We start from the raw sequence: 14,177 nt of genomic DNA on the forward strand, positions 1-14,177 counted from the left end.
TATCATGAGGGCAGTGGGTCTCATGACATCATGTTTCCCATCTGTCTCCTGGGCAAGATTCCACCATCGGCCACTGCAGGCATTTCTTCTGAGAGTTTGGAATGGGGACAGATCTGCGTTGGATCTGGCAATCCGGCTCCCGTCCAGGGTCAAGAGATCCCTTTGGTGGTAGCTGAAGCAAGCCAATCTGGAACACACCTTGTCCGGTTATCATTACGACCAATGCCAGCAGCTTTGATTGGGGAGCCCATCTAGGTGACAGAGCGGCCCAGGGGTCGTGGTCCATGGAGGAAGCTCAGAGATCCTCGAATCAGAGAGAACCTCTGGCAGTCCAGCGAGCGTTGGATGACTTTTAGGCAGAACTAATAGATTGTCACCTGCAGATCCGTTCAGACAATATGGCTATGGTGGCATACATCAACAAGCAGGGGGGTACACAAAGCCCTCCTCTTCAAGCAGTCTGTCTTGGGCCGAGCAAAATTTGCTTTCAATATCTGCCATCCATCTGAAAGGAGCGCAGAATTCCCTAGCAGACTTCTTAAGTCGGCATCCAGTCAAACACAGTGAATGGTCTCTCAACCAGGCAGTGTTTGCGACCATCACTCTCAGGTGGGGCATGCTGGAGGCTGATCTCTTTGCTTCCCAGGAAAACAGGAAAGTCAGACAGTTCTCCCTAAATCCGCAAGATCAAGCTTTGGGTGTAGATGCATTCACGAGCACGTGGTAGTTCAATCTCTGTTATGCGTTTCCTCCAGTGAGGCTGATCCCAGCAGTCCTGCAGAAGTTTCTGTTAGAAAAGACAAACCTCATTCTGGTGGCCCAGTTTTGGCCGAAGAGGCCATGGTTTTCTCTGCTGTGGAGCCTGGCCTCTGTTCCCCCATTCCCCCTTCCATAGAGGGAAGATCTGGTCTCTCAGGGTCCGGTGCTACATCCTCCGGTAAGAACCTTGAGGTTGGCAGCGTGGCTACTGAACAACTCCTGAAAGCTCAGGGGTTTTCTGACTGAGTAATAAGGACTTTGGTGAACTGCCGCAAACCAGTTACCAGGGCTATTTATGCTAAGGTCTGGACAAAATTAAACTCCTGGTTGTTAGGTAAGGGTCGGAACCCTTTGGATATCCCGGCGGTGTTATATTTCTTCCAGGATGGGCAGATCAGGGTCTTTTGGTTAAAACTTTAAATGTGCAGGCCTCGACACTTAGTGGTTTCCTTCAGGTCCCCCTCCAGCAAGACCCCTTTATAACAGATTTTTTTAGGGCTCTTTCCAAGTCCAGGCTGGCAGCAGTCAGGTCCTGTCCAGTTTGGGATCTGTCTTTGGTTCTAAAAGCTTTCGTGCTTTGTCCCTTTGAACCTCTGGAGAAATCTTCAATAGCGTTTTTAGCTCTAAAAACTGTTTGTTTTTTTTTGGTAGCAATTACATCGGCCTATATGGTGAGTGAATTGCAGGTGCTTTCCATTTGGGAGCCCTTTTTGACAGTTTGAGGACAGAATTGTGCTCAAAACAGATCTTATGTTTCTTCCCAAGGTTTCCTCCTCCTTTTCATAGGTCTCAGGATATAATTTTGCCGACCTTCTGTTCTGCTCCCGCAAGCAAGGAGGAGGAAAGATTAAGTTTATTGGATGCCAAAAGGAGCCTTTTGGTCTATCTTAGTAGATCCAGAGAATTCAGAAATTCAGATTCTTTTTGTTCTTTTTGCAGGGGCACAGAAAGGTTCCAAGGCTTCCACACCCACCATAGCTAGATGGATTAGGATGGCTATCACGGAATCATATAATTTATTAGAAATTCAACCCCCATTTAATGCACACTCAACCAGATCCTTGTCAGCATCCTGGGCAGAGAGAGCCGGTGCCTTGCCAGAACAGATCTGTAAGGCGGCCACTTGGTCCAGCTTTTCTACTATCATGAAGCATTATCGCCAGGATCTGCCTTCTAGCAAAGATCAGGCACTTGGGCGCAAAGCCCTCCAGTTCCTAGCCCCGCCCCAGTGGGTAGGTACTTGATTATCGTATCAAGGGGGCTGTCCTGGAAGACGTTTTTTAAAAACCAGAGTTAGATTTACCGGTAACACCTTTTCTATACAGTCAGGTCCATAAATATTGGAACATCGACACAATTATAACATGTTTGGCTCTATACACCACCACAATGAATTTGAAATGAAACGAACAAGATGTGCTTTACTGCAGACTGTCAGCTTTAATTTGAGGGTATTTACATCCAAATCAGGTGAACGGTGTAGGAATTACAACAGTTTGCATATGTGCCTCCCACTTGTTAAGGGACCAAAAGTAATGGGACAATTGGCTTCTGAGCTGTTCCATGGCCAGGTGTGTGTTATTCCCTCATTATCCCAATTACAATGAGCAGATAAAAGGTCCAGAGTTCATTTCAAGTGTGCTATTTGCATTTGGAATCTGTTGCTGTCAACTCTCAAGATGAGATCCAAAGAGCTGTCACTATCAGTGAAGCAAGCCATCATTAGGCTGAAAAAACAAAACAAACCCATCAGAGAGATAGCAAAAACATTAGGCGTGGCCAAAACAACTGTTTGGAACATTCTTAAAAAGAAGGAACGCACAGGTGAGCTCAGCAACACCAAAAGACCCGGAAGACCACGGAAAACAACTGTGGTGGATGACAGAAGAATTCTTTCCCTGGTGAAGAAAACACCTTTCACAAAAGTTGGCCAGATCAAGAACACTCTCCAGGAGGTAGGTGTATGTGTGTCAAAGTCAACAATCAAGAGAAGACTTCACCAGAGTGAATACAGAGGGTTCACCACAAGATGGAAACCATTGGTGAGCCTCAAAAACAGGAAGGCCAGATTAGAGTTTGCCAAACGACATCTAAAAAAGCCTTCACAGTTCTGGAACAACATCCTATGGACAGATGAGACCAAGATCAACTTGTACCAGAGTGATGGGAAGAGAAGAGTATGGCGAAGGAAAGGAACTGCTCATGATCCTAAGCATACCACCTCATCAGTGAAGCATGGTGGTGGTAGTGTCATGGCGTGGGCATGTATGGCTGCCAATGGAACTGGTTCTCTTGTATTTATTGATGATGTGACTGCTGACAAAAGCAGCCGAATGAATTGTGAAGTGTTTCGGGCAATATTATCCGCTCATATTCAGCCAAATGCTTCACAACTCATTGGACGCCGCTTCACAGTGCAGATGGACAATGACCCAAAGCAGACTGCAAAAGCAACCAAAGAGTTTTTTAAGGGAAAGAAGTGGAATGTTATGCAATGGCCAAGTCAATTACCTGACCTGAATCCGATTGAGCATGCATTTCACTTGCTGAAGACAAAACTGAAGGGAAAATGCCCCAAGAACAAGCAGGAACTGAAGACAGTTGCAGTAGAGGCCTGGCAGAGCATCACCAGGGATGAAACCCAGCGTCTGGTGATGTCTATGCGTTCCAGACTTCAGGCTGTAATTGGCTGCAAAGGATTTGCAACCAAGTATTAAAAAGTGAAAGTTTGATTTATGATTATTATTCTGTCCCATTACTTTTGGTCCCTTAACAAGTGGGAGGCACATATGCAAACTGTTGTAATACCTACACCGTTCACCTGATTTGGATGTAAATACCCTCTAATTAAAGCTGACAGTCTGTAGTTAAAGCACATCTTGTTCGTTTCATTTCAAATCTATTGTGGTGGTGTATAGAGTCAAAAATGTTATAATTGTGTCGATGTCCCAATATTTATGGACCTGACTGTAAGTCTTCCAGGACAGGTGGGATTTCCCACCCTAACTTGTATGTTTCCTGTCCCGGAGTTCTATGTCTCAAGGTGGCTGTCCTGGAAGACTTATAGAAAAGGAGTTATCGGTAAGTCTGTTTGTTTTTTTTTTTGCATCCAGAATGCACATAAAGTAGATTACATGGTTCGCACCAGTGCTTGCAGTTCCAATTTGTTCCATATCCAGAAAAAAAAGTAGACCATGCTGCATGTTCCCTGCACAGAACTGTACTGGATTGCTGTAAAATGCATCAAAAACGCACTGGATCCCAAATGACCCAAAAAAGAAAGGGAAAAAAATAATCTGTAACCCATCAAAAATGCACCAAAATGGGTAAAAAAGTGTCAACATTGCGCATGCAGAAACGCATCCATACTGCATTTCTATGGTGTGTACGGCCCTAAAAGTGAATTTCACCCCAGGGAGTCACTCATTTACCTGAATTATTGACTTGTTACTGGTGTGTGGGAGATAATGATCAGCTGAGTATATTTCTGCTGCTAAACTTTAAAGAATAGTGGTGGAAGGGTCACTGAGATAAAGAATTACAACTTTTCTCTTGTTTTAAATGCTGTATGCTTGTTCTGAGTCTAACACAGAAGTTCTGACACACCCAGGAAACTAAAAGTTCCAGAAGGAGTAAAAAGGCCTTAAAATCCATAACAACTTATGAGAAAAAATATTAGCTTTTAACTCTTGTTTTGTATGTTTTTTCAGCTGGAAGTTGAAAATACTCGATTAAGGCGAATCAATCGTAGTCTTTCAGAAACACTTGAAACACGAACGGTAACGTCTGTGCTTTTGGAGGATGAAGGAGTTCTTGACAGCATAGAAAAATCCTTCAGTAAATTCCATGCTTTCCTGGATCTTTTAAAAGACGCAGGGTAATTGTATAATGTGCTTTATAATACAGGCATCAGTTGGGTCTAATTATTTCACTGTGGAACGTTGATGCACTAGATTTGGTGTACAAGAATGATTGTCTATCTTTGTGTGCAGATTACCTTTCTCGTTCTAGACTTTCACCACTACTAATGGAATATTGTACCGACCACTGCCACCACTGGATGCAGATACAGAATCTGCTAGAATACATACGCTCTTATAAAGTCTGTGTTACTGTATATGTAATTACATTAATTGCTCTTTACACAATATAGTTGTTTTCACAGAATACCCACATCTGTCAAATTTCAAACCTTATTTAATCATTAATGGTAGCGGATGTTAACGGAGCTGACCATGTGCCAAATGGAATTTGTCAGTCCGACATACCTATGTAGTTGTTGCCACAGGCGTATCTAGCTTGAGGCAAACAAGGTGGCATTTATCAGGGGGGTGGTGTCGCCCCCCCAGGCAAGTGGCATATTGTCCATGGGTGCAGGGTATTCACTGAACATGGGCCTCGGACATACATTGCACCCATGGATGATGCTATCAGGTGCTACAGCTACGGCAAGGGTTAAGTGTCTCAACATACAGTGTCTCCTTCCACACCTGCCACATCTCCTCCCACGCCAGCCCTGCCCCCTTAGCTCAGTCTGAGCTTCTTCCCAGCGACTTGCTGTTCCCTGTCCTAAACAAATAACACATTTCCACCCTAAACAATAACCCCCCTCCCCCGCCTCTCCACCCTAAACAATACCCCCCTCCTTGCCTCTCCACCCTAAACAATAACTTCCTCCCCACCTTAACCCCTTGGCGCTGGTGCCTCCCAGCCCTTTAAGGGTTTCAGAAGCCGGGAGGCGGGGCGGGGTTTTAGGGTCACGTGACAGAATCACGGCGGTCACATGATTGGGAAAGGTCCCAATCGGGACCTTTCCGTGAGTACCGGATGTGTTATGGGAGCTCGCAGGTTGCACGCTCTCAGCACATATGTTTTTCTTAATTGCACGCAAATGTGCAGCCGCTCGGCGTCAAGGCCCAGACGTCGGGAGGCCGCACATTTGCGTGCAGCCGGCACGAAGAGGTTAAACAATAACCCCTTTCTATGAAGGGGTGGAGTGCTAATATGAAGAGGTGGAGCCTAAAGAGGAAGAGGTGGGGTTTACAGGTGAAGGGGTGGATCTTAAACAGGAAGGGGTGGGACAAATTTAGATTGGGGGGGGGGGGACACCCGATTTTAGTCTTGCCTATGGCAGCACAAAACTAAAATACACCGCTGGTTGTTGCAGTGGAGGATCCTGAGGGGGGAGGGTACTGACTGACTTCAGGTGATTGTTTAGGCCTAGGCTCCGAATGGTGCCATTATGATTTGTCCAATGATGCATCAAAATGAGTGGTATACTGTTGTTTTATATTGTTTTAGAACAGTAGTCTCATTTCCTGTATTGCCTTTTTATAAGGTGGCTGAAGTGGCCAGAGCTAACAGATTTGTTTAATCGACCCTGTCATTTACATTTATGCAGCCCTGATGTATACATTCCACACTGCTATGTGGTTCTGCATACCTTCTAGTGTGTGTTTGTGTGAGCTTATAAGATCACCATTTTATTAACTTATATATTGAAGAATATATAAAACATTGAGAATTATAAATGGACTTTGTATTATGTTTGCTAGGGAGCTGTTTGCCAGGTAGTGCTTGGCTGCAATAACTTCATGAGAAATAACCCAGCCTGATACTTTTGTTTCTGACTCTGCCTGATTATGTTAATTGTTAGCTCTGCTGGATAATAGTGCTGTAGCCAGTTTACAGTGCACATCAGGTCTTCTGTGTAATCTATTTAAATGAATATTTAATGTGCCTAGTGGAAAATGCTACTAATACGAGGCCTGATCATCTACAGGCAATTGGCTGTTATACCTAATGTGGAAATTACTCTGAAAATGTGATCCCCTAGGACTGAAGTAAAAAAAAATGCATCCTCTTTTTTTTTCAGTGCATGGTTTTCTGCACTAAAAATTAAAACAAACAAAAAACTGCCCAAGCAAGTATCATTAACCTTTAAACTGCCTAGTATTTTTAACCTGATTCAAAAATGTAATTCTACTTTTGTTTGAACGCTAAGGGCCCACTTACACTACAACAACCCGCACCACAGTGCACACATTTACGTGCATTGAATAGTGCTACATTAGGCAGCCCATTTTAAAATGAATAAGCTGCAAAGAATTGAAAAATAAGGGTTGCTGTATTTTTTGCAGCACATCGCAGCTGTTGGGGGCTTTGGGGTGTCATTCAAAATGAATAGCACCTTCGTGAACCAATGCACCTATGGCCCCAATACAGCCACGGCCAAATGTTTTGAGAATGACACAAATATTAATTTTCACAAAGTCTGCTGCTTCTGTGTTTATAGATCTTTATGTCAAATGTTACTATGGTATACTGAAGTATAATTACAAGCATTTCATAAGTGTCAAAGGTTTGTATTGACAATTACATTAAGTTTCTGCAAAGAGTCAATATTTGTAGTGTTGACCCTTCTTTTTCAAGACTTCTGCAATTTGCCCTGGCATGCTGTCAATCAACTTCTGGGCTACATCCTGACTGATGGCAGCCCATTCTTGCATAGTCAATGCTTGTAATTTATCAGTTTTTGTGGTGGGGGGTTTTGTTCACTCGCCTCTTGAGGATTGAAATTTTGGGTCCATGGCCAGGAAACTCCCCAGACCTTAATCCCATTGAGAACTTGTGATCAATGTTTTTGTTCCCCAAGCCACTTAGTTATTACTTTTGCCTTATGGCAAGGTGCTCCATCATTCTGGAAGAGGCATTGTCCGTCACCAAACTGTTCTTAGATGGTTGGGAGAGGTTGCGCTCAGCAGATGTTTTTTTTCCATTCTTTATTCATTGCTGTGTTCTTAGGCAAAATTGTAAGTAAGCCCACTCCCTTGGCTGAGAAGCAACCCCACACATAAATGGTCTCAGGATGCTTAACAGTTGGCATGACACAGGACTGATTGTAGTGCTCATCTTTTTCTTCTCCAGACAAGTTTTTTTTCTGGATACCTCATACAATTGGAAAGTGGATTCATCAGAGAAAATGACTTTACCCCATTCCTCAGCAGTCCAGTCCTTGTACCTTTTGAAGAATATCAGTCTGTCCCTGCTGTTTTTCCTGGAGAGAAGTAACTTCTTTGCTGCCCATCCTCCAAAAGTCTTCGCCTTATTGTGCATACAGATGCACTCATACCTGCCTGATGCCATTCCTGAGCTAGCTCTGTACTGGTGATGTCCCAATCCCGCAGCTGAATCAACTTTAGGAGACGGTCCTGGCGTTTTCTGGACTTTTTTGGGCAACCTGAAGCCTTTCTCACAACTGAACCTTTCTCCTTCGAGTTCTTGATGAGCCGATAAATGGTTGACTTAGGTGCAATCTTAGTAGCAGCAATATCCTTGCCTGTGAATCATTTTTGTGCAAAGCAATGATAATTGCACATGTTTGCTTGCAGGTAACCATGGTTGACAGAGAAAGAACAATGATTTCAAGCACCACTCTCCTCTTAAAGAATCCAGTCTGTTATTCTAACTCGGTCAGCATGACAAAGTGATCTCCAGCCTTGTCCTCATCAACACTGACACCTGTGTTAACGAGAGAATCACTGGCGTGATGTCAGCTGGTCCTTTTGTGGCAGGGTTGAAATGCAGTGATTTTTTTTTTTTTTTGGGATGAAGTTCATTTTCATGGCAAAGAGGGACTTTGCAATTAGGTGCAATTCATCTGATCACTCTTCATGACATTCTGCAGTATAAACAAATTGCCATCATAAAAACAGAGGCAGCAGACTTTGTGAAAATTATTATTTGTGTCATTCTCAAAACTTTTGGCCAGGGCTGTACATAAGGGAAATACCTATACCAAAATGGTCAAACATTCCCATAGAAACACTCCTAAACCTTGTGGACAGCCTTCCCAGAAGACTTGAAGCTGTTATAGCTGCGAAGGGTGGGCCAACTCAATATTAAATCCTACAGACTAAGACTGGGATGCCATTAAAGTTCATGTGCATGTAAAGGCAGGTGTCCCAATACTTTTGGCAATATAGTGTATGTATGGTTAGTAACTCTGGTCTTTAAAGCATTAGTTCACCTTCACAGAAAAAAATTAAAAGGTGAACTAACACCATACTGGCTTCACAACCCCACCACCCACACCCCAGCTTCCCCCGGTCCCTGCTGTACTTACCTCCATAGATACTGAGCTGTTAGTGCTCATACCGCTGCTGCAGTGGTCTGGGGTTTTGAAAAACACGCTCTTCTCCATTTTCTCTGTGCAGCACTTCTAGGACAAATCAGAGTGATACTTTGTGACAGAGCTGACCAATCAGAAATGCTCTGATCTGTCCCAGAAGCACTGCACAGAGAAAAGGGAGAAGAACGTGGATTTCAAGTACTGGAACTGCTGCACTGACTGTGTGGTTGCTGACAGCTCAGCATTCACAGAAGTACAGCATGTACTGGGGGGATGCGGAAGTTGTACAGTGTTAATTCCCCTTTCCATTTTTTCTTAAACCCCTAGTTCAGTGGTCGGCAAGCCGCGGCTCGCGAGCCACATGCGGCTCTTTACACGCTTTAATGCGGCTCTTGTGTGCCGGGCGCCCGCTCCCCTCCCTCATCTCGGGCAGCAGGGACTCTGCAGCGTGATGAAAAAAAAAAAACAGCCAGGGCAGCGCGCTCAAATGCAGTGATTGGCCAGTCTCGCTGCCACTCACATCCTGATAGCCAGTGATTGGCTGTCAGGATGTGTGTAGGCGGGGCAGCGTGACGAACGTGAGAGGAGCTAGGCTCCTCTCACAGTCCGCCCTGAAGACCGGAACGGCGCGGCAACACGGCAAGAGGAACGCGCGGAGCAAAGGTAAGTGAATTGACACAGGGGGGACTTGGCTTACTACTTGCTACTTACTTACTACTACTATATGAGGGATGAATTACTATATGGGGGATGAATTACTATATGGGGGATGAATTACTATAGGGGGGATGAATTACTATAGGGGGGATGAATTACTATATGGGGGATGAATTACTAAATGGGGGATGAATTACTAAATGGGGGATGTATTACTATATGGGGGATGAATTACTATATGGGGGATGAATTACTATATGGGGGATGAATTACTATGGGGGATGAATTACTATATGGGGGATGAATTACTATATGGGGGATGTATTACTATATGGGGGATGAATTACTATATGGGGGATGTATTACTATATGGGGGATGAATTACTATATGGGGGATGAATTACTATATGGGGGATGAATTACTATATGGGGGATGAATTACTATATGGGGAATGAATTACTATATGGGGGATGAATTACTATATGGGGGATGAATTACTATGGGGGATGAATTACTATAAAAACTTATTGAAACTAAAAACAGTGTACCATCCTATGTATTTTCAGTTTTAAAAATGTGGCTCTCAAAATAAATTTCAATCGTGGTTTTGGCGAGATTTGGCTCAGTTGAAAAAAAAGGTTGCCCACCACTGCCCTAGTTCACACTGATGTAACTTGTCATGTGATCTGCCACTGTCAACTTGCATTACAAGTCACACCCTATGATCGGCAATGGAATCGTTCTAATCATTGAGACTCCGACTTGGTCGGAGTCACACCAATTTGTAAAGTAGTTCCTGCGCTACCTTTGCCGAATTCTGGTGTGACTTGCATGAAGTCGCACAGATGTCCTGCAAGTTGCACCTGAAGTCACACTGACGTGACTTTGAAATCGTGCAACTTCAAGTGAAGTTGCACAATTTCAAATTCGTATTCAATGTGAACCAGAGCAAAAGGTTTAAAGTTATTATAATGAACTAATTGAAATAAAAACACTTGACCCCCTATGTAACATGAATATATTTATTAAACCTTAACACTTATTATGCTAACCTAATGCCTAACATTAATTCACCTCTGGAATCCCATATTTGCTTCAACAGACACCCGAGCTATTGCCACCAGAGATTCTGTCCTTCACTAAGATCTTAATGTTGAAAGCTGCTGATCTGCCAAAACTAAATCATATTTTATTTTCTGCTGTAAAATTTACACGGCTTGATTATGCTGATAGAAAATAAACTTTCTGTAAATGGTGATGTAGAAATCCGTAGGTTTGCATTTCTATCAATGGCTATGATCTTTTCAAACTGGTATATTGAGTGTTTGGATCAATAAAATGGAACTCCACACAAAAGCAACTGGCAGAGTAATTACAGCAGCCTTATACTTGCTGTTGCAGCTCAACATTAGGCAAACCTCACCTGCCATGGTGTGCGGTGGGCAGATCCTTGTGCTTGTAGGTGTTTGCTCTCATGTGGAATGTACTGTATAGAAGATTAAACAATATTTCTCTACTTCTACTGTCTCCTGTATACCAGGCACTTGCCCAGTCATCAAATAACTGGATCTCTTAGATGTTTGGCACATCTGGAAAAGTCAGTGGCTGCCTGATCTGAAACAGGTGTTTGCCTGTTTGAATGTTGTAATACCAAACAGGAACGGTTTACTCTTTCTGTATAATTTTCAAAACTTTCTGGTTTACTTGTAAAGCAGTTAAAGGACAGTCATTGTGCAGCACTACTTTGCGCGAAGCAGAGCCTGCATATGGCTGCCCCATACAGATATATATATATATATATATATATATATATATATATATATATATATATATATATATATATACACACACACACACCTGTACACAGACATAACGTTTTTTTTAACACTTATGCTGCCTATATTCCCATTTTTAACGCTTTTATCTTACTACTACACTACTGCGACTGAGATTTGATCTGATTTTCAGTGCTATTATGTAGTGTGACTTGGTTGCATTTTAGATTTGTTTTGCATATTCTATGGGGCCAAGATGACACTGAAATTACACCAAAGTAGCACAGGACCCTTTTTCAAAATTACCATGTGCTCTGCTGCATTCATGTGAACAGGCACCATTGAAAACAATGTGATTTGCATTGACACACAATTCTGTGCCACTCAAGTCACATTTGAAATTGCATTGTGTGAACCAGGCCTAAACACACTTTTAGAACTGTGCTCAATTTTTTTATATTTTTTGCCGGATTAACAAAAAAAATGGCTAAAATTTGACTTTAATGTCTGTCTTTCTATCTTTTTATTTTATCTCTTCTTCGTTCAAATCAGAGTTGCTGTTCAGCATAGAATTTACAATAGCAATAGTAAATTAATTCATATAGTGATTCATTTTTTGCTCATTGCATTCTAAAAATCCTTATTTGGTTTTTTCTATTCAGCTTAGGTCAGCTTGCCAGTATGGCAGGTATTGAACAGTCTGACTTTGCTCTGCCAGGAGATCCACAGCTGTCTTCTACAATTGGAAAAACCCAACCACCCTCCTCTGAAACCCACAATGACCTGCAAAAAACCTTCCTAGTTGATCAGGTAATTTGAAATTAGAATATCCATAGATGATGGCTGATAATTTCTTTCACTACGCTTTCCATAATTCTTACCCATCATTCTTTAGAAATTCTGGAAAAAAAGCTCTAATCCTACTGCATTTAAACTGGCTACATGTGATCCTAATTGCAGATAAAACAGTAATTCTTTTGTTGCCCCCATCATATACTGAGAGTGAACCCTGACACATATTCAGTATGTCTTAAAGTGGAACTTCACTCTCGATCAACATTGACAATTTTTATTCCTTATGCTGCTAGAATTAGTAAATCGATAGGAAAGCATATCATATTTACTTGTTTAAAACTTTTTTTTTTTACATTTCTTCAGTTGCTTCCTGATTTCCAGGCCTAGGCAAATTACATCATACATCCCAGGTGCCTTAGGGAGGGGAGGAGGGTTTTTTTCAGCTAAGCACACACTCCTGCCTGCATGTATGAGCTAAAGGCAGATGGATTCCAGGAAGAAAATGCTACATGAATCATATGCCCTTACTACTTTAATTCCTTATTCTGCTAGCATTAGTAAACAGATAGGAAAGCATATCATATTTACTTGGGGCACAGACAGCAATAAAAACTTGACAGGTGTTCTAATCCCTCTGCACTCTATCCAAAATGTAAAAAATGTTTTGCTTTAGTTAAACTTTATCTTTTTTTTTTTTTTGCTCATTTTTGTTTCATGGCTTAGAAACGGGATTTGGAAGATGCCCCCCCAAAACTTTCTGTAGAACCCTGTGTCATGACTGCAACAGCCTTTCCTCCTCCTGGTGAATCAGATGAAATTCATGCTAGCAGCTTGAAGAGCAAAGCGTTTGATCTTCCTATAAAGGATTTGGAGTCACACAAGAACAGCACGATTGCTTCTGAACAGCAGAATACAGATGGTTTAAAAAGAGCCTACCTGTCGGAAAAGAAAGGAGCTGGTAACGAGTGCTCAACATCAGATTCCAGCAAAAGCAAAAAGAGTAGTGCAAGTAAAAAATCCAAAGAATCATCTAGCGGAAAGGACAGAAGGCAATCTTCAAAAAGAAATCCTTCCGTGGGCTCATACAAGATTTGTTCTGAGGAAACTGGGCATCAAAACGGTCACAAAAGTTCACCTTTTTCTGATGTCAGCGTTCAAGAATCAGATATCCCAGAAAATCTTCACTCCAGCAGCAACAGCCACAGTGGTTTAGATTAAGCCACGAACCTTGACTTACAGTTTAATCCTCTTTCTTTTGCTGAATGTGTAACTAAAAATGAATGAGCCATGTTGAAATGTTGAAGATGTTCCCAGATTTGCTCCACACAGTTAAAATACTCTTCAAGAAAAAAAAAAACAAAACCTGAAAATGACTGCTTTGAACAGCTGATAGAGTTGGCAAAAATAAATTAAATTTGGCTGCGGAGTACATATTCAACTGACAATGTTTTGGAGTAATAAGACTACTAGATGGCTTTTGTTTTTTAAATGTGGCACAAGTCAAAGTGATTGTTTTCAGCAAACCTTTTTGATCTTCTTGTTTACGACTTGCCATTTTTATATTTTTGTAAACGTATTTGATCTAGTCCTGATTGGGAGGTAAATTGTATTTTTTTAAATATTTATTACTGTGGTTTATTACATATTTTTCTTGTAAATAAAATGATTTCTATATTTTGTCTGTGTTATCACATTATTGTAATTTTATTTTCAAATAAGTGTGGTTTAATTTGTTCATATAGCAATAACCTACCCAAAGGTTTCCCTTGTCCTCTCCACCACATATTGGGGTTGATTTACTAAAACTGGAGAGTGCAAAATCTGGTGCATGGTAGCCAATCAACTTCTAAATTCAGCTTGTTCAATTAAACTTTGACAAAAAACTTGAAAACGGATTGGTTTCTATGTAGATCTGCACCAAAATAGGCACAATTTTCCACAGACGCACTTCAAAAATCTTGTGAAAAGCTTCCCAGAAGACTAGAGGCTGGTATTGCCACAAAAGAGTGTCAGTGATGACTACTGTACATATAATTGGTCAGAGTTTTGGAATGGAAAT

General features: G+C 41.8%; 1 protein-coding gene across 1 annotated transcript in view; it reads left to right on the forward strand.

Annotated features, from left to right (window-relative positions):
- Nucleotides 1–13,792, forward strand: part of CEP78 (centrosomal protein 78) — a 98,863-nt gene extending 85,071 nt beyond the window's left edge. Inside the window, exons 14-16 of the mRNA XM_089691102.1 lie at nucleotides 4,470–4,636; nucleotides 11,986–12,133; nucleotides 12,842–13,792. Coding sequence (XP_089547228.1) covers nucleotides 4,470–4,636; nucleotides 11,986–12,133; nucleotides 12,842–13,336 — 810 coding nt within the window. The 3' untranslated portion in view covers nucleotides 13,337–13,792. The remainder of the gene's footprint in view (nucleotides 1–4,469; nucleotides 4,637–11,985; nucleotides 12,134–12,841) is intronic.
- Nucleotides 13,793–14,177: the final 385 nt, after the last annotated feature.

The sequence above is a fragment of the Staurois parvus genome, unplaced genomic scaffold, assembly GCF_062004578.1.
Source record: "Staurois parvus isolate SC_StPar_1 unplaced genomic scaffold, SC_StPar_1.0 ptg000549l, whole genome shotgun sequence".
In the NCBI taxonomy this organism is placed as follows: Eukaryota; Metazoa; Chordata; class Amphibia; order Anura; family Ranidae; genus Staurois; species Staurois parvus.